The sequence below is a fragment of the Cheilinus undulatus genome, linkage group 18, assembly GCF_018320785.1.
Source record: "Cheilinus undulatus linkage group 18, ASM1832078v1, whole genome shotgun sequence".
NCBI classification, from domain to species: domain Eukaryota; kingdom Metazoa; phylum Chordata; class Actinopteri; order Labriformes; family Labridae; genus Cheilinus; species Cheilinus undulatus.
Genome location: NC_054882.1, coordinates 10,692,960 through 10,714,545, shown reverse-complemented (window position 1 = coordinate 10,714,545; position 21,586 = coordinate 10,692,960). Strand labels below are relative to the sequence as shown.

The following is a 21,586-nucleotide window of genomic DNA, read 5'->3' as shown; positions in this document are numbered from 1 at the left end:
TCTCCTTATTTCGATACTTCTTCTCCTCTCTTCTCTTGTCTTATCTTCATTTTATTCCTATTTTTTTATGTTTTTGTAATCTTCTTTGTCTTGTTTCCTCTCCTCTGTTGCTCCTTAACTCTCCCAGTTTTTCCTCTTTGTCACCTCCCTGCTCTCCCTGTGTTTCTCCCCCTCTAGTGAACAGCTACGGCGATGATGAGGACGACATCAGTTCCTCTGACAGTGAAGACGAGGTCCTGAAGCAGTTTGAGATCTCTGTGTCGCGCTCGCAGAGTTTTCGTACGGCGGCTACGCACGGCGGAGAGCAGCAGACTCATCAGACGCAGCTCAGCTTGGGCCGACGACACAAGTTCACCCGTCTGTCAGACCAGGAGGAGGGCAGCACCGAGCCTTCGGACTGTGAAGGTGCGCTCTTTGTCCTTGGAAACACAACATTACACCAAAAGTGGAGAGTAATACCACATTACTAAAACACTGGAGCTAAATTCAGACTTAAAGCTTTTATACTAACTTGAGTCTTTCCCCCTGATCCATTTTCTTTTCTGCTCTGCAACATTTCTGCTTAACTCAGCTTTATTTAACTAGCACTTTTAATGCATAAATGAATGCAGTGCAAGGTACTGCACCTGAGATGGCAGATTAGAAACAAGACTATGATACAAAGACTTAAACAAGAAGGAAAAGGGTAATAAAATAGTTCACAAAAATAGAAATCAGTGCAGTGAAACAGTAAATGCATTGGAAAGGGCTGGTGAAGGACACATGAGGCATAATTTAAAGAAATGTATCCAAGAGACACTAAATGACTAGGTGGGCATATAAAATGACAGAAAGACTGATACATGGAGGACCAAGGCTGTAAAAGCTTTAGAAATAAGTCAAATTGACTTTTGAGGTGAAATTTTGTAATTTTATGCCTTAAATTGGCAAAAGAAATCACAGCAGGTGGCTCTGTGTCTGTCTTATGTCCGTCCATTGGTTTTGTGTGAACACAATATATTAATATCTTAAAACGTCTTTTGGAGAATTTGCAGATTTACTGCCAATTTCCACCAGCAATAGGATTGAAACACTAATGATAAACTTCTTGTTCTTCCCAAAAATGTTTAAAGAACAAGAAGATGGCAGGTAAGGCAGATAATGTGCCACTGTAGAAATCTAGTGACAGTCAATCAGGGTTTTTTTTTGTAAATTCTATGTTATATAACCCTAACCATACTCATTTTGTTGTTTGCACTCACCAAAATGTTTGTAAGCTGCCTGTTGTTAGGAGTATATGGATTGTGATTTGCAAAAAAATATATATATATAATTGGTTATTTTAAACTATTGACTTCTCCTGTAGATTCATTCATGATTTAATCAATGACTAGTTGAAGTCGAGTTGACTTTTATCACACGAAAGTCAACTTTGAAAATTCTCAAGTGGTGCAACCCCTGGGAGAAATACCTCTACCATGTTACTGGTTGCCCTTAATGACTTCTCAGTTTTTAGGTAAAAAAGAGACAAAAAAAACCTGACAAAACAAAGAGCCCTTCTGGGCCACTGTCGTAACATGATAATATATAGACATCCTTTACAGAAGACCTGCTTCCATCTATAGATTTAAATACTGTAGGTTTCAGAATTAAATGAACAACAATTAAACTAACAATAACATTAAAATGTATCCTTTTTTTAATTCCATGCCATTTTTGTGTGTTAAAACCTTCAGCCTGCTCCTTTAATTTCATTACAGCAGACAGAAGCAGACCAACTTAAATGACCTGCCTGTTTACATGAGCAGCAGCTTGTTGGTGGGTGGTGACATTATTCAGTTAGGGTCACTTTGTCTCACCTGGTATTTATTTTCCCTCTTTAACCAACATGTAGGCTCACAAACACACAGAGGGGCGGATGACTCACTCGCCTCAGCGCGTTGCCATGGTCAGCACTGTATGCAGCCGTTGATATAACAGTCAGACCGACCTTAATGATGCTGAATTGGAGATAATTGCTATTGATTGGACTCAGGTACGGCCTGTTCTGAGAGTGTTTCTGTCTCTGGGAAAGGCCAAGGTTTGATGGATTACACAATATTGCCTTTGTTAACTCTCGCTGCTCTGTAACGAGGTTTAGGTAACTTCTTTTAGATCTCCAAGAATACGTGACAAGAGGCTAAAACAGGGAGATAACATGCCTGCTTCTGCTGTGAAGAGATTTATCATCAATATCACATTAAAGAGAGAGACAGTCTGCTTTGTTTAAGGAGAATATGGACAACTTATGTTCATATTGGGCCAAAAACATACCTGCTATAGAAATACTAGATATATTTATCCAGTTTATTGTACATATAAAGTATTGATTTTATTGAAGCAGGGAAATCACAATTTACCTGCTGTAATTCCCATAAATGTGAAAGCCTTCACTCTTGGAACCTAACAACACTTTCTGATGTGATTACTGTGTAATATTGCAGCAACATCTAGAAGCAGAAATCCCTCCTTTATTCTTTACTTCAGTTCAGTAAAAGATCTTTTCATTAGAAGTCAGTCTCACAATTTATATAGAAATAAATAAGGCGACTGAATAGCTCAGTGTTTAACGTCTCTGCCTCTCATTCAGGGAAGAATGAGTATCAAATGTGGGTGCTTGGGTCATTTTCTGGCAGATCCATTTCCTGGTTGAAACCAGACTCAAAAATCAGGAGGAAACTCTTATTTTTTTAAAAATGGAAAAAGAATGAGCCTTTTTCTTGTTTTTTTCATTTTCTGAAAAAGTGGGAAAAACAGAAACACAAACTTTAACTTAAAGGGGTCCAGTTATTATTGTTTTTTTTCAATTTCATTATTTTGTTTTCTTGTTTAAATGAAATACTTGGGGAAAGGGAAATCATGTGACTCATTGAGAAAGGTGAACATTTCACAATAAAAGCCTTAATGTCAAAATGTAAACCATGTAGCCATCCACTGTGGTTTACAGTATAATAATAGGTCTGTTTGCTCCATGCAATGTATTAAAAACAATGTCAGTGGTTAAAGTGTTGGTGATTTATTGGACTGCACTCATATTAGGAGGAAAATAAATAAATATGAATAAATAAGGCTTTACTACTTGAGATATTTATCTATGTACACAGCAGGAGTCAGAGTTTCAATTTACGGTTGTATAGTTTGGTGGAAAGGTTTATTTCTTAGTGTCTGTGCACATTAAATAAGGAAGTAAATAAATAAATGATTAATCAGAGCAAAAACAAAACAAACAGCAAACAAAATCAGTCTAACAGATAAATGTTGGATAGGTGGCTTACATTTTTACAGGGAGGCTTTTATTTTGAAATGTTCCCCTTTCCCAGTGGGTCACATGATTTCCTTTTCCCCATGTATTTCATTTAAACAAAAAAAAAAATAAAATAAAATAATGAGATTAAAAACAATAATAATAATAATAATTGGACCCCTTTTAAAAAATATTTGTGTTTCTGTTTTTCCCACTTGTTCAGAAAACAAAAAAACAAGAAAACGGCTCATTTGAAAAAAAGAGGATCCTTTTTAAAAAATTTTATTGTTTTATTTTCCATTTTTATGACCAAAATGAAAAATGAGAAAATGGCTTGTTTTTTTCTGTTTTAATGGAATAACGAGAGTTTTTTTTTTTTCTTTATTCTGGTTTTAAGCAAGAAATGGATCTGCCAGAAAGCACACTGACCCGCTTAATCCTATGAAAGCTGTATTCACATCCTTTGGAATGGAAGCAGCAAAAATGTCTTTAAACTCAGCTAGGGTCATCCTTAAAAAAGCTCAAATTCCCATGACTGGACTTGAGTTTTTTTCACCTTGCCTTGGCCAGTCCTGTAAATTTTCATCAGTCTTGCTTTTAGTCAAGCATACTTCTGTATTTACAGTTATTTTTTGTGCAGTGTACCGTGTCTGAATGAAGCACTGTAATGTTTCTGAACCCATATCTCTGCCCATGTGAGTTTGTACATATGTTAGAGAAATCAGGTCAACATAATATTTACTTAACCTCAATATCTGTGTCAGATTTCAGAGACCATTGAAGGACTTTCTGTCTTATGTAGGTCAGTAGGAGCTATTTGGGTTTCTTAGTGTTTACTTTGTATTAATTTCCTTTCATTAAAGTCATCAGTACGCTCAGGATGAAAACATTTCAGTGAACAGCATGCATGTCGTATGTTAAATGACACCCATATCACACATCTGATCAACTCAAGAAGTAATTAAGGTGGCTAGAGCTGCTCTACTAACACACAAACACAATAACTGTGCTCACATGGCATGCTTATGACCAGGATTGAGTTTCCTAAACAGATAAAGATAGATCTTAATTGTCATTGCATTGCACAAATGGAGAACAGACATGGCCAGCTTTCCTAAGCATTGTTGATTGCACGAAATAGAGATGTTCATGAAAAAGGATGATATTACAGGACACTAAAACCAAAATTAAAAACACTAAAAAATGCAGTTTCATGTTTGCATGTTAAGCTTTTAAACCTAGATGCTTTCTAGAAGGAAATCTTCATCTGCTGAGCTTTGAAACTGTCAAATCTCTTCGAAAGTCTGAATTTCGTGACAGTTTTGAAGGGCAGCATAGCGTATAGTAATTTATTTTACTCAGATGACCTTAAGCAAACTGTATGATAAAATCAACTTCCGTATTAGCCCCTTATGTGAAGGCTACAATCTGTTTTGGTTGTTTTCTGGATAGTTCAGTCTAGATAGTTCTATATGTATTACTTGGTTCTTTTGATATTTGAAGCTCTTTGACTCAGTGTTGTCTCACAGCTGCAAGATTTGGGGCATTTTGATAATGAAAAATAAGTTGGCAAAGAGAAATGTTGTTTTTGGTTGATTAACTTCTCAGACAGCTTTGAGATTAAGTCTAATGTTTTGTCTTACTTGCAAATGTATAAATCAACAACGATCTACTTCGACAAACCCTACTGCACTGTTCAAATGCTACAAGAAAATACAAAATGTGATTTGATTTTTTAAACCACAGTATGGCACAGCGCTCATCCTACTAAAACCCAGCGTTTCAGACCAGACCAGCAGAGGGCCTAACGCTGACTTACCCCTCCTTTTGCCTCCCAAACACAGAGATGGAGGCTCAGACCCAGACCCGCCAGAGTTTTAAGGACCCGCTGAAAGCAGCTGCAGAGGAGAAAGAGAGGACGCCCTCGCTCGCTCTGGAAAAACCTTCAGGGATCGAGCTGTTGGACATCAGGAACAGTCCCACTCCGAGTATGAGCCGACAGGCGGCGGACGGCAGCGAGGAGACGGAGAAGGCTGCTGACAACGAGAAAAACGAAGCGACGGACAGCTCCTCCACCTGGAGCCCCGAGGTATGGCAGCCAGACATTTATGATTTAGCTCAGTGGTTCTCAACTGGTGGGTCGGGACCCGAAACTTGGTCGCCGAGCAGTATTCAGTGAGTCGCAGCCACCATACTGTTTATTTTACTCTGTTGTATTGTGATAATGGGTGAACTTAAATGTTTTATTAATATTTCAACTCATTTATCCCCTTTTCTTGTAATAAAAGAGCTGCTTTTACCATGTTAATGAAGTAATTTCTCAAGATCTCTGGAAAATTGGCTAAAATTTACACATTATCATGGGGAAAGAGGGGTGTCAACTTGTAAGTTTTGCCCTGTCTCTTGTTCCTGTCATAAATTCTGTTCCATCCAAGATCTAAAGTGAAACATTTTTATTTACTAAACATGCATGGTTGAAATTTTTTGGGAAATTTGGATCACGATTGGTCATCAAAGATATTGGTAGGTCCTGAGGCTAGACCAGTTGAGAACCTCTGATTTAGCTGATTTATAAAACTCTCCAAGTCTGAAATATTAGAGGCAACTTCACGAACTTGTAGGTTAAACAAATTACATTCAACATGTAACATCCAGGTTGTCTATTGGAATTTCACACTCCTTTATTAGACATGATTATCTTTTTTTTATCCTAATAGGTATTAGAAGAATATATTAATCTAAAAACATGAGGCATCATTTGACAGTACTGATTGGAACAACTTTGTCCCTTAAGAAATACACTTTTATAGCATTCGAGGTAAATTGTGTTTTTATTATTATTAGTTTTTATTTCAAAATTATTTTGGGGGCATTTTTGAATGCACTAATTGTGGACTTTAATCACATTGCAATTAATGCTGTCAGCCCTAATATTAACTAATCCCATGTATATGCATACATACACAGTTGCATGCTACTGTTTCAGCAGAGGGAGAAAATTGGGGTCAAGTGTCTTCCTCAAGGACACATGGACATGTGAGAGCAGGAGCTTGGATTTGACCCACCAACACTCCAGGTTGAAAGATGACTGGGCCAGAGTCGCCCCGAGAGAGGGAGACATTCATGCTAACACAACACATATATGAACCATATTTGATCCTTTGACTGACACGTAAGCAGGCTGAAAGTGTTGGTTTAAACGCAGAGCTGAGAACAACAAACCCAGGAGGGTTTGACTGCATTGTCTTTCAGGGAGCCATAAGTCCACAGTACATTAAATGTTAGTTTTTTGCGGCATTAAAGGGGACATATTATGCAAAAATCCCCTTTTCAGGCTTTTCCGACAAAAATATGTGGCCCTGGCCTGTCCACAATCCCCTCAAATACCAGAAAAATCCATTCCCTTCCACCCTCTCTTTCACCACCTTTCAGAAACTGTGTGCTGAAACAAGCCCTTCTCAGATTTTACCCTCATGATGTCACATGGTGTCACATGATGTCCACTCTCATGTCCTGCTCTTCCTCTCAGCTGCCAGCTGAGTTGCTGGATAGCTCAGTGGGTTACCCTGCTGACTTTTGTCTGGGACATTGATGGTTCGAATCCAAGTCAAGTCCTAAACTATGGATAAAAGTGTCTTTAACATTGTAACATCAGGAGTGCCACATCCATTTCCTGAGAGGGGTGTGGTCAGGGGCAGAGTCAGATGGCTAATTACTATTTAAAGCCACAAACAGAAACAGCTCTCTGAGAAGGGCTGAAACAGAGGGGTTTTTAGACATGAAAAAACCTATACTGGAGTGGGTTTTTTTTTAGCAACAAACCTCACAGGCATGTTTTGGGGACCTCTGAGACCAATATAAACTTGTCTTAAAAAGGGTAAAATATGTCCCCTTTAATAGTGAGAATGTTGCACATTAAGCCTTAAAAAACCTTGAGGAAAGTTGAACATGTCCCACTTTGCAGCTTTCTGTTATTGGACCAAACTTTTAACAAAATCAAAGGAAGGGATTACTTAACGGGGTCAGCGAGGTGGTCACGGCCCTGCTGTTACCCATCATGCTTGGCAGGGGTATCATCATCACTAGGCTGTGAGAGGATTATCGCTCTGCTGTTATCCTCTCAGGTTCGATTTGGAAGAAAAAAAAACAAACACAACCCACCGAGGCCTCGAGGTTTTGTATAAATAGTCGATATTTCCTTCGCTCTCCACGCTGCGTTGGCTAACAAACAGAAGCTCATGAATAATAATCACACTGAGTGTCTGTGTGTAAACAGTGTGCATAAATCTACTTAACATGTATTTCTGAGTGGATTTGGTGTATGTGGTTTTTGTGTGTGGAGGAGAGTGGGAATGTAGAATCTAACAACCTCTCAGTCAGCGAATCACACTTTGAAATTTGGAGCAATCTGTGCTGTAAACACCTCCCACACACAAGCACACACTCACGTCCATGGAGACGCACAGTGAAAGCCAGAAATGCTTCATAAATAAGAAATGAGTTTGGATCAGTGGAGCTGGAGAAATCAGGGGAGAGCCATGTTGTAGCAGTTTATTTACTGTTATGTAACAGTTGTGCCACTGCTAATGCTACAGCTAATATTCTAGTGCTGCTAGTATTAAGAAGAAATACCTCAACATGCAGCCTTTTGAGGAATTATTCTCCATTCACAACCTCTGCTACTCTCCCTCAAGCATTATCATGTGTTGTGACACAAATCATGACCCACATTGAGAAAATTAGCATTTTTATATTCAGATTTTTACCATATCTGTACAACAATGATAAAAATGTAAGGATATTAAATGATTATCAATGAGAGGTAAATAACATTTAGTAACTACAAGCAAGCTTCACATTGCCTTTCCTTTTTACTACTAAAGATGAGGATTGAAATTGATCAGTGAAGTCCTAATGGATGTGTGCAGTATGGAGTTGAATGTATGCTAATTTAGGAACAGTTACATAAGAGATAAAGGGATGTGGGCAAATTAAATTATTTTGGTTGAGAGACTTGTTGACTCCAACTTTGTTCTCCCTGTTTTAAGGTTCAGTGTTGATAAATATCAGATTTTAAGGTGAAATACTATGACAAAAAAAAGGTATCTCTGTACTATCATAGCATTTACATACCCACAGGCCCCTTTACTACACTACTTTTCTATTACATTATTTGTTAAATAATGAATTGCACCATCTTTTTTGGAGGGCTAATATGTCTAAAAAGATTGCCTTTCTTATCAAGTATGTCTTTTATTTAAATAAGACATCCATTTTGACACTAACACCACTACAAGCTGTACCACAACTCTACAAATAAAATGTGTTCTCCAGGGGAACTGGAGGGGAACTATGAAATATTACATGCCATGCCACAACATTGTGTATCATATAATACCTTATCATGTTACAATACAATACGGTGAGATGTAGTGTGCCTGTATGCTGTCCCATAGGAAACAATACCTCATAATAGGGTAGAGATATTACAATACAGAATAGTGCAGGAAGATGCCATGCCATGCGATATGAAACGTTATGGTATGACACCACTCAATATGCAATAACCCCCTACCAAACCATACAATAGGGATGCATGAACCTTCGATTTTTGCCCATACCTATAGGCTTACATTACCAAACTCCTTTAGTCGATACCGATATATACATATCATTTTCATTATAAAATGACACAGTGTGTCCAGTGCAAGGAGAAGCTAAGTCAAGAGGCTGAGAGAGAAGCAAGGAAGTAGACATGTTGGTAGCTGTTTCATGTTTGGATCCCATACCATCCCATCCCATGCCAAGCCGTCCCATCCAATCCCATACTGTACTGTACCGTACCATAACTTAGCGTAACTTAACGTTATGTAATGTCCAGTCACATGCGATAACATGCCATTACATAATTACATAACACAATGCGACGCGACATGACATCCCATGCCATGCCATACCATCCAGTCCTATGCAGTCACATAACATAACATAACATACCATAATATAACATAACATAACATAACATAACAAAACTAACGTCACATCACATCCAATCCCATAACATAACATCATATCCAATCACGTAATGTAACATAACATAACATAACATAACGTAACATAACATAACATAACATAACATAACATAACATAACATCACATCACATCACATCCCATGAAATCACATAACATAACATCACATGACACGACATAACATAACATAACATCACATCACATCACGTAACGTAACATAACGTAACATAACGTAACATAACGTAACATAACGTAACATCACATCACATCATATCACATCACATCCCACGAAATCACATAACATAACATAACATAACAAAACAAATAGAAAAGCACTCGGAGAGCGCAGACCTCTGCCATTAGCCCTGTCTCCCAATAGTACGGAATCCTTTAAAAAATTTCTGGATCCAGACGGTGATCCAGATCACTCCCAAAATCTAATCAGTTCTTCCTTATGCCATTGTTGACATTTCCTGAAAATTTCACCAAATCTGTCCATGACTTTTTAAGTTGTTTTGCTAACAAACAAACAAACAAACAAACTAACAAACGGACAAACCCACCAGATCACATAACCTCCTTGACGGAGGTTATAACATGACATGACATTACACAGGTATGTTGAGTGCTGTTGAGCTGCCTCAGTTGCATTAATACAAAAAAATCAACAACATAACTTTTAACTTCTGTTCTAATGCTATGATACTCTACCTGATGTACAGCTGTCATTGTGTCATACTGTCATGTCATACTGGTCACATATACTAACTTAATCAAGTATGCAGCTTATATGATTCCTGTTACTTCACTGTTAAACTGTATGTGTTGGTTTTTTAATTTACTGCTTATCACATTTATTGATTGGTGAATGCTTTATTGTTTGAGTATTGTTCATGAGACTGTAGACTGAAAAGATTCTTTACCTACATGATCTACACACTGACTGTGTATATGATAAGCAATTAGAGTACATGGCTGTAATGGTCGATAATTGTTCTGCTGCCTGCGTAGGAAAAGGTAGTAAACATCCAGAGCTGCCACTCTGCTGACGTGTTCCTCTGTGTTTTCTTCTTCACGTGTGGACCTCTTGACCTGCACGTTCAATAGACTGGAGCAGCAGCTCCGTCATTATCTTATCACCTCTGCTGTTACCATGTCGACGGCGACATTCAGCCCTGCTCTGTCAACACTTGAAACAAGCGGTATTGTGTTTGCACACTGGATGGGAGGCTGAGATTGGCTGCTATGAGGAGAGGAGGAGGAGGATGTTTATTCCTCTTTTATAACAGGATTTCTGCTCAGTTTCTTTCTATGAATGTTTGGGGAAAAAAAAGCTCTGGAGAATCAGTGTGTAACAGTGAGCCTGAATTTGAAAGTGGAGAAAAACAAAGGTAGATCCACTCAAATGCTACACTCAAATACAAGTTTGCAGAACCCTTTCTTCAGATAAAAGTATATATTTTGCACTTTTTGTCCCATTCTTGCTCAGCAATGGATGGAAGTAAGACAGTTAACAGTTTATAGTCTCCTTTGTTTGATTTTGATTTCATAATGAGCCAAATATTGCTTTGACGATCTTGGATGTCTCAAGGAGATCTGTGAAATGCTTCTATTATCCATCTAGGTGTAGCTTAGGTGCACAAATGTACATCTTGAGGTTAGAAATTAGCAAATTTGATTGCAGAGCTTTCACCTCATGCATTTCAACACCAGCATATACTTTCGCATGATAATCATAACTCAAGTGGCATAGAGAAGGTGTAAATCAAACCATTCATGCCAATCCTAAATTTAAGGCCACTGAAGGAGTGTTTTGTGGTTAGATTTCACTGTAAATCTTTCATTTTATCCTTGGTGTGTCTGTTCATTCAGGTGAAAAGACGTCATGCTCCGCAGGACTGGAAGAATCAATGACTAAACGATTGTTTGTTTGTCCTCTCTCTCGTCTCTCTATTTATATCTCAGCTGATAGTTTGTTTTAGTTTATTACTCTTTATAGATGGACTAACAGTGAGAAAAAACAGAGATCATCAGAAATTGACAGTTAACAGTCTTTGATGGCGTTTCCTTGAACGTATCCCTTGAAACGGAGCACATTTGTCTTTATAATAAATATTTCATATGTTTCATGTCCAACAGGAAAGGCGAAGTTTTCTGATCTATCTATATTGTAAATACCATCCATCCATTCATTTTACAAAAGTTATAACCAGAGTTAACCCTTTTACATCAGAAATGCTTCGTTGAGAAGGCATGGATACAGAAAGAACCAGCATTTGAATATTAAGATGGACAGAGCAGCACCTGCTTGGTGGTGAAGCCAAACCCTGTAAACATTATAAATGCCTCCTCCATGTTAGTAGATGGAACAGGAGTCAAACAATGAAGTTAAATACACAAAAAACAATCATGCTGATGTTCGAATCAGTGCTTTTTTTTTTAGAGTCGTTTGTTTTAATCAGTTTTTTTAAATGAAGAAAATCAGATGAAACATCATGACAAAAGCCAACTAAATAGTCAAATCAAATGTTTCATAGATGTGAGTGTCTGATCCAACCTTACACATTAATCTGTCCTGTTATGGACTGTAATGACCAGAAGGATCTTAAGTGTTTTATCAGGATATTAAATGTGTTTAAAGGGGACATATTATGCAAAAATCACTTTTTCAGGCTTTTCTAACAAAAATATGTGGCCTTTCCACAATCCCCTCAAGTACTGGTTCTAGTTGGTGAAACAAATATTTAAATGAAATGATAATTGCAGAGGAACTTTAAGAAGAAAACTGCATGTTGAAGACCTTGTTGTTTCCCCTTAATGAGCTGTTTGGAGGACACTGCAGGGCAGACTACTGTTGACCTGGCAATGGCAACAGTAGTCTTCATTTTTTTATGGAAGCAAGGATTCTCTGGACTTCAGAGTTGAAATAAGTCAAACATTTGGAGCACCACATGGCAGTATCACAACCAATCAAAACCCAAGAATGGGCAGGATTTCTGATATCATTTTAGTCAACATCAATGGTTAATCCTTTTCCTTATACATTATTATCTTATACATCCATAATGACTTCTTTAAAAGCTACAATTTTCTGGTCTATAGCTGCTTCCAACTCCATGACGCTGTTTATTTCAATTTTTTCCACACCTTCTTTGAATCATTTCCTTAAATCAATGAAAATACTAAACATATAGAGCATATTAAAACAATGTATGGTCACTTCCAAGGGAAGACAAAGTGCCTCGAGGTATTTATAATTTAACAGTGAGTACTTGTCGGATGTTGGCACTGCCAATGCAAAAGCATAGTCAGCAGACACAGGCCCTTACCGTTCAAACCGTTTAAAATGCTCACTGTTAAAGTTTGCTTTTCTTCTTCTGCTCTCCTTCTCAGCAAGAGCATCCTCCCCTTGATGAAGTCTCGTCCCAGCCAGTCAGCTCCTCCCCTCGACCTCCCATCTCTAAATGTGGAGACCTTGTCCTCTCCCTGGAGTACCGTCCTGACACAGAGAAGCTGCTGGTCACTGTGATTGCTGCCCGGGACATCCCTGACAAGGCCCGCAGTGGGATGGACTCCTGGCAGGTGCACATGGTACTGCTTCCTTCCAAAAAACAACGGCACAAGACGTCTATTCAAAGAGGTTCACTGCCGCACTTCAACGAGACGTATCGCTTTTCTCGTGTGGATCCATCCGACCTGCACATGCTGGCCATCAGGTTCAGATTGTACGCACTCGGAGGCAGGATGTCCCGGGAGAGGATGATGGGTGAGAAGGTGCTGCGTTTAGGCGGGCTTGACCCTGATGGAGGAACGATGGAGACGACGCTGGTTCTGGAGCCTCGCAGTAACCTTAAGGTGACTTTATTTCTGTCAAGAAATAAGATTTATATTTGTTTATTTCACTTGGGGATCATAGTTGTAACTGCTGCTCAATTTGTTTATTTCTGTGTTTTTCTCAGAGCTTGGACTCCCAGCTTAGCCTGTCTGCTGTGTCTCAGAGCGACAGCGCTTCGTCCACTCAGTCTCTGACTCATGGCGGTGTCCCTGAGCTTCTGGTGGGCCTCTCTTACAACGCCACCACAGGTCGCATGTCTGTGGAGCTCATCAAGGGCAGCCACTTCAGAAACCTGGCTCTCAACAGACCACCAGGTGTGCAGAGAGCCTTACAAACACTGCACTCACACACATTTCAAACACATGGATATTATAGCCCGACTGAACCTACCGCATGAATATTAATAACTCAGTATTAGGTGTTGAGTTAAGAAATTCTGAATAATACATACTGGGTGATGTATTTTATATAACACGTTTCAAGATGCATCCTACAGAGCTCCCACAGGGTCTTCTGAGAAAAAGAGAAAGTGTAAATCTTTACTCTTTGTTTCATAATCTGTGTACAGATCTGCCAATAGTTTATTTTTATACCACATCTTTCAGTGTCATTTGCATACTTGTGTATTTCTTGTATAATAAGAGCCATTTTAAGGCTTATTATAATTCCACGATCATTCCACAATCATATATATGAAATAACATGAAAACTAAGATGAAACAAAAACAAACTCAATATTATCTAACACATTCAAATTAAAACATTAATGTATAGGAATTGACTTCACCATACTTTTTAAAATAGTTATGCCTCTTTTCCTAAAAAGTTATTTCAGTGACTCTCTCAATTACATTACAGTACTGTGTCCTTCTCTTTACCCGTACATGTATGGTGATGTTTCCAGCTCCTGACAACACTGAAATTTATTTTGAAGCTGATGGATACAGCTGGATATGGTCTGTGTATAAATATCTGCAGACGTTTGTAAGAATTCTTATCCGTCCTCATGGCAGAAAACACTGGAAATGAGGAATAAAATACATCCCAGGACAGTTCCTTGGGGAATCCCACTTGCCAAAAGGAAGTATCTGTCATTAAAACAATTCCTATAAAAAGTAAAGAAAATCCTTTTTGACTAAAAAGTAGGAGAATCTCTTTAAGGTAGACCTGGTTATGACCAAAAACACAGTGATGTTAGACGCCACATGTCTACCCTTGTCACCTGTCGCTTTGTACTATTCAAATGATTGTCTAAAGCTGAAAGATAAAACTAGATGTCCTCTGCATAGAAATGACACGTTGCTAAAAAAATGATTCTCTGTCCTTAAGGCTGCATGCACAATATATGAAAAATTAAACAGGTCCCAAGACAGCTCCCTGGGGAACGCCTTATGATAAACTGTCCTGTGTATGGAAAATAATATGGGTCCAAAAAATGATCTCTAAAGGAAGCCACATGACAGAAGAGCAGTGTTTGGCACAAAGTTCCCTGAAAAAGTAAAAAAGTCAATTTTGTAAATAAGGAGGGGAACCACTCTAGTGCTGTCCCGCTTACGCCTATCAGGCACTAATACTGTGAACCAGCATTCACTGTCCCATTTTATGTCCTTTAAGGACACAGTATGAAGAACTCCTGCACTGAAATATCTATATGAATTTAAAAAGTGACCATTCCTATGTTATGATTTTTTAATCTTATAGAATCTTAAGTATTTGTGAGAAGCCACCAGAAAACCAGCAACAAGTCGGCCTGGCACAAGTCCTATAAATAAAGGGAAACTTTTTTCTGAAAAAGCTTCTTTTTGTGGGGGGTTGGATGATGCTAAGTAATGCAAATTGCCAGCTTTAGTTTCTGCCCCACACCTAGCTCCCCAGGAAGGTGACAAAACTAGTTAGAGCAGGAGTGCCAACATTCAAATGGCAGCATCTTCAAATATTTCTAGATTTCCATATGTTAAACATATTTGGAAAGCTTAGAAACCATACTTTCAGAATCTTTAAATAACTCAAAATGACCCTGGGGATCAAAGAGAGGCTTTGAAAAAGTATTTTTGAAGGAGAGCCACTCCAGTGCAATCCCAGTCATAGAAACCAGCTGCTACAGTCATCAAGTAAAAAGAAATACACTTCCATTTTACGCAATTATTATACTTCAAACTTTACAAGAAACCACGTAAAAACCTACAAAACACTGGAATTTCAAAACATCTTTCTTTTCAAGAAATTTCTCCCGAGGCCCTTTTTAAGTTCACAGATTATCCTGTGACGTACGACGTTTTTAAAAAGTTAACTTAAATCTTGCTAAACTTTTTAAACATCCTCTCATCCACCTCTCCTTTCCTCTGATGCAGACACCTACGGGCGTTTAACTCTGCTGAACTCGGTGGGTCAGGAGATCTCTCGCTGTAAGACGTCAGTGCGTCGTGGCCAGCCCAACCCCGTCTACAAGGAGACCTTCGTCTTCCAGGTGGCGCTGTTCCAGCTGTCGGACGTCACGCTGCTGGTCTCCATCTACAACCGCCGCAGCATGAAGCGCAAGGAGATGGTGGGCTGGATCGCTCTGGGCATGAACAGCAGCGGTGAAGAGGAGCAGCTCCACTGGCAGGACATGAAGGAGAGTCGAGGACAGCAGGTCTGCCGCTGGCATGTTTTGCTGGAGGCGTAACTTTTGAAGTTCTAGGATTTTTTTTCTTTAAGGGTGAAAGGAAGTTTATTCTGAAAGTAGAGGAGAATGAGAAGCCTTGAGTTGATCTTTGCACATGATGATGCATGTGGTTTCAGAAACGATGGATTCAAGGACTGAGCTTTCTCACCACTATTGTTACATCCCTCCAAAGCTGCACAAGCATTGAATCTGCCTAAATATTTTCTCTAAATATGAGGATGAAATTAATCTACTTTCAGAAGCTGACACATGTATATAGATGTGTTGCTTGAGGATGAAGTAGAAGGTCAGTAAATGAAAAGGGGAAAGAGACTTTGGCAAGATTGTGTGAAAAGATGGCATTGAATTTGGACTCACTCATGTGGCTCATTCATTCCTTCAAGCACACTAATATTGTGGATAAAGAGGAAGTATTTAATTGGCATGTAAAACCTTAAAATTTTGAAGGTTTTGTTCAGAAATTCACTTCTCCTTTTCAATAAGAAGCTTTGTAGAACGTCCTTCAGCCTCCAAGAGGAGCTGAGACCATGTCCTTCACTCGCAGCTTTCATCAGGAAAGCAGTGTGGTTGTGAGACGATGCAGCTGCAGTTTTGTTCTTCTGGTGTAATGCTGTGTTAAATAGCGCACACCAATTAAAGGTGTGTTTTGTGACCTGTTATTTCACAATCTTGCTGTTACTTATCTCAGACAACCAAGGAACATTACACTTCTCATTACATTTGACACTCCTTTTCCTGCTAGAAAGTCACCTCACTTTTGAGTCAGAGCTTACTTACCACATAAATATTCTCGGGATCCTTTTTGTTATGGTATCAGAAACTTTGGATAACAATCCCAGTAAGCCACAGACAAAAACAATCACTTTTACTGGGCTTAGCTTGCTCACCTGTATTTGCCCCGAAATGTCACATTATGGTTATTAGAAAGTATGCACTCTTTGCTTTACCTCTTCAAAATTAGATGCCTGCTATCCCTTGTTCTACGCATTTATGCGTTTCAGCTTCTTGGTCAAAGCTCAGCATAAATAGCAGCTCTTGTTCAGCATTCTTTCTAAACATCAATGCAGTCACATAACTGGTAAATTCTACCTGTTGGTAGTTTTAGGTATATAGAAATCCCTGGTGGTCCTAAATCATATCCCCATTGCATAGAGACTAATGCCCCGTGAATTTCAGCATGACCAGTGCGAATCCAGCCCATCCCATTAACTGTATTTATGGGCCATAGACCAACAGTTTTGATAAGTCAGCAGTTATGTAAAAGTTTAAACTACAATTCTGAGTTGTGTTAATGACAGATATCCATTCAGATGAGGTCTTAATGAGTGCAGCGTTGAAGCTTGTATTGCAGACATGGCCCAGTCATTGTTTATGATGAAAAGGGCAGTGAAGATGAAGAGCAGATGCACAAAAGTCACTGTGCACTGAACACAGAGCTTTTTGGGTAGCATCAGTCTGTTAACAGACAGCTACAGTCTTCCCTGTGCTTCATTGGTTAACTAGATTGCATTGCAACAGATGATCAATTGCACACTGCACCCTGAGTAGACCCCAGGAATAAAAGCTGCTGCAATGCAAAAGCTAACAGGGATCTAAGTAAACAAGGAAGCAAACTTGCTCCCCAATGCACTGGTTCACTATGTGCTCATGCAGTGAAGCAGGCTGGCTACTTTTTAACAGCTTTTCTCCCTCATTATCTCAAAAATATATACTTAAGAGAACAGTGATATGTGGAATTAGTTAAACTGTTTGGAATGTATTTACCACAAGAAAAATAGAAAACACTAGGGACACAAGATATTATTGGTTTGTCGGTATCAGCAGATGTTAGATATAAAAGTTCATTATTGGTATTGGCTGTAAATAACGATCTATATTAGCTGTAAATGTTGGCCGTATTTACAAATATGTTTGTAAAATTTTAACCTGGACCACTATACCGACATGAGGTGAAGACTTTCTTTGTTCATCCTCATTCCTTAAAGTGTGGTTTAGGTCTGAACTACATGTATAAATATCCATACTGATATCTGTATCAGCTGAAATTAATATTTAAATATCTACATCGGATAGCAACAAAAATCGAATAATGTGCATCTTTGGTGAAACGTGATGATGCTATGTCTGAAGCCAAGCCCGAACCAACTCAGGCCTGAGGAGAGGGGATCTCGGACCAACTGGCTCCAGGCTCTAAGCTTTGTCTGGCTGGTCTCAGGCAGTAAATCTAACCTTAAGCAGGGGAAGCATACCTCGCTGCGGTATCCACAAGTTTAAATCCAGCCCTCAGTCCTTTTCAATCTTGAATCCCAACCTCTCCCTCCTGCTTCTGACTTTTTCCACTGTCCTGTCTCTCAATAAGTGAATGAAAATCTTTAAAAAGAAAAAAAATTGCTTCTTTTTCCTCTGCCCATGTGTAATAGCACAGCAGCTCTGAATAGACCCCAGTTTGCTGTGATCCTAACGCTAATGGGGATCTAGATAAACAAGGAAACAAACTTGTTTCCTATTGCACTATTTCACTTTGTGCTTAAAGAGTGAGGCAGGCTGGCAGTGCCACTTTTTAACAGTTTTTCCCCGACAATATGTCAAAAACACACATTAATGAAAAAAAGTAATATATTGTCTTAGTAAAAAAACGACTTTAAGTATAGTTACTACAAGAAAAAAAGACAGAAACTATAGGGATGCACAATATCACCGGCATATCAGTATCAGCAGATATTGGCTTTAAAAATTTATTTATATCGGCTGTAAATATTGGCCATTTTTAAAAATGATTTTGTGGATTTTAAGCAGGACCAACATACCTACGTCAGTTCAAATCATTTTCTTCGTTCATCCTCATTCCTCAAAATTTCAAGTGTATTTTAGGGATTGAAGTTTAGGTCTGAGCTACAAGTATAAATATTGGTGTTGATGTCATTATCAGCTTAAAGGAATATGTAAATATCAGAATCAGGTAAAAAGCAAACATTGTGCATCCCTACAAAACTCACAATCTTGGGTAAAATATAGTTATAATGCTATGTCTGAAGAGATGTCTTTCACTGCCTTTGAGTACCACCTGGTTTGATCCCAAAGGGAGGGAAGGATCCTGGACCAGCTGGCTCCAAGCTATGTGCTGTTTTGGCTAGCCTTGGGCTCGGGTCATAAATCTAACCTTTACAATGGAATACAATAACTTTATTTATCCCCGCAGGGAAATTCAATTGTCTGGAGTCTCTCTCATCTGTTTACGGTAGAATTATAAAGTCTAATTGCTGATGGAATAAAAGATTTTCTAAATCTTTCTGTCCTGCAGCGCAGGGATAGGAGCCGTCCACCACCGTTGTTTCTTCGGTCATTTAGGGAGATATGAAGTGGATGATCCATGTTCCTCAGAGTGGCCTCCAGCTGAGGAGCTGGGGATACATGAGGATACATTTAGCTGAGGATACATGCCTCAGTGTGGTATCCACAAGTTCAAATCCAGCCCTCAGCCCTATTCACTCTTGATTCCCAACCTCTTTCTCCTGCTTTTGACTCTATCCCCTGTCCTATCTCTCTATAAGTAGATGAAAAAAATCATCTTTAATAAGAAAAAAATACAGGAGTAGGCCTTTAAATTCCTGCGTATTGAAAGCAACCATAGCTACAAGCTTGAAAATAACAGTCAGTGTTACAAAAAGTTTCAGCTAATGCCACAAAAAGAGTTTTTATGAAAACATGAGGTAATGGATGTAGAAATGATGATGTCACTGTTACTAAAGACTGAGAAGAGAAACAAACATGAGAGTAGAAGTGAAGATATCTTATGATTCAAGTGGAGTAGGAAGGCGCCTCATTCATATTCAGCGCTCATTCATATTCTCCTGACACATGTGCTACTACAGGCAGGAAAACCAGCAGCTGGAGACTCTTAACCCCATTGGGATAAGAGCCCCCTCCTCCTCCTCCTCCTCTCTTCAGCCTCTTTGACACTGAATGATGTTATTTGGCCCTCGCTCCATCTCCTTCACAGGGCAAAGCTCATTTCAACACCCATCAACGCTGAGCTGAAAAGAGGCTTTAAATATCTCGCTGCAGCTGTTAATAACATGCAATGAATTACCCTGGAAGTGTGTGGTTTTTTTTTTTCCCCTCCGCTCTCTCTCTGGTTAATTGGTAGTTACAGCTGCAGATACAGTGTGATGACAGTAATGCCACTGCTAAAGCTCATCCTCTTCTGGTCGGAGCATCATTGAGTCACAAGGCTGCAGTTGAGCCCGGAGGGGGGATTATATTTGTTTGTGTCGACAGATACTGTAGCTGCAAACCCCTCAGGGGTTCACACAACGAGAGCAGAGATGTGTTTATTTGAGCGTTTGTTTGACTTTGGTTGTTTTTTCTGCAGGCAGGGGACGACTAAGCCTCTTTAGAAATGTTGAAGTGCAGCTCGTTTTGAACATTGTTAGTGGAGGAAATGGGAAAAAGGGGAGCTCTATGGATGCAACGAGGCTTTTGAGAAGTCAGGCATGACAAATGAGCCAATTGCCTATGCTCACATTCAAATTCTTTTTGTGAATGAAAGAGTCAGTTCACACAAATCACAAAAAATGCACATTCTTAGAGGCACTAAGCATTCAAGAGTATGTTTTTTAAACACTTAAATACATGGACAGTTTCTTTTATACTTCTTAAAGCACAAAATATCACACATCCTCAGACATCATTGGTGACTGTTTCTCATTTGACTCTCTCTGCTAAGAATATCCAATATGGTTGGACTATCTTTAGCTATAGAGCTGCACAGACATGACTCTTGTTCTTTGATCTGTCTCTGCAAAGGTTATTGTTCTTTAAGGCAGCCTTGTTTCTTGTTTTGGAAAGATAATAGTTGACTTTAGGTGGGTTAACAACAGTCCCAAGTGTCAAATTCAGGCCCTTTAGCCTCCTCCCTAATTGGCCTTCTCATTGTTAGTTGAGGCACGGGAACAATACCAGTTTTTTTCAAGCCTTTCGTTGTGGTCACAGCAGTCATTTTTCAGACATTGCATGACAGGAAGGCCTACTTTGTCTGTTGGTGTTTTAACTCAAAACAAGTCTGTAGTCTAAGGTTCAGAGTTAAAGATTTTTTTTTATGAATAAATGTGTCCCTGTTTTAAATAAAAAGCCCAAATATTTATAAATTAATTCAGCAAAATTAGAGCCTGTGTCCACAGCTGCTGTTTTTGCATTTTCTTCACCCGCAGTCTCAGTTTCAGAGTGCTTCTTACCCACAGTAATTGTTGCTTGGTTGTGAAAGTTGACTTCCTTTGTAGTATCTGAAACACTGTTTTAAATAGCTCAGTGCATTTAGTAGTTTTCTCCTTCAGGGAAGCATCACATAGATAAAACAAATATTATGTAAAGGAAACTGTAGACATGGAAAGGATGAGTAATATCGGTTTCTCCTCCACCATTGTTGTTGACCTGGCTGTATCCTAAGTCCCACCCCTTTTGGACTCTGACATGAGGAAGGCTGTACCAAATGTTGAACTGTTCTCTGCTGAGAGTGCTGTGACAAAAAACTGACACAGAGAGATGCTGAGGGCTGAAAACACTGGACTACGCTGGTTTTGTATTGAATATAAGCGCCGTGGAAACAGGCCCTAAATTGCTGCCTTTGGCTGCCTACAGCCAATTAAGGGCCTGTGTCCAAAGCTGTTTTTTTTAAGTACTGGCAGCGCTTGTTTTTAATTCAAAACCAATGTAGCCCAGCGTTCTGAGTGCTCAGCGCCCAGGGTGGAAAAAGCACCCTCAGCATCAGCTCTATTTGTTGCCACACTCAAAGCAC

General features: G+C 39.0%; 1 protein-coding gene across 1 annotated transcript in view; it reads left to right on the top strand.

Annotated features, from left to right (window-relative positions):
* syt16 (synaptotagmin XVI) overlaps positions 1 to 18,983 on the top strand; it is a 52,023-nt gene extending 33,040 nt beyond the window's left edge. Inside the window, exons 3-7 of the mRNA XM_041812915.1 lie at positions 178 to 405; positions 5,107 to 5,351; positions 12,686 to 13,147; positions 13,252 to 13,441; positions 15,479 to 18,983. Coding sequence (XP_041668849.1) covers positions 178 to 405; positions 5,107 to 5,351; positions 12,686 to 13,147; positions 13,252 to 13,441; positions 15,479 to 15,792 — 1,439 coding nt within the window. The 3' untranslated portion in view covers positions 15,793 to 18,983. The remainder of the gene's footprint in view (positions 1 to 177; positions 406 to 5,106; positions 5,352 to 12,685; positions 13,148 to 13,251; positions 13,442 to 15,478) is intronic.
* The last annotated feature ends 2,603 nt before the right edge of the window (positions 18,984 to 21,586 follow it).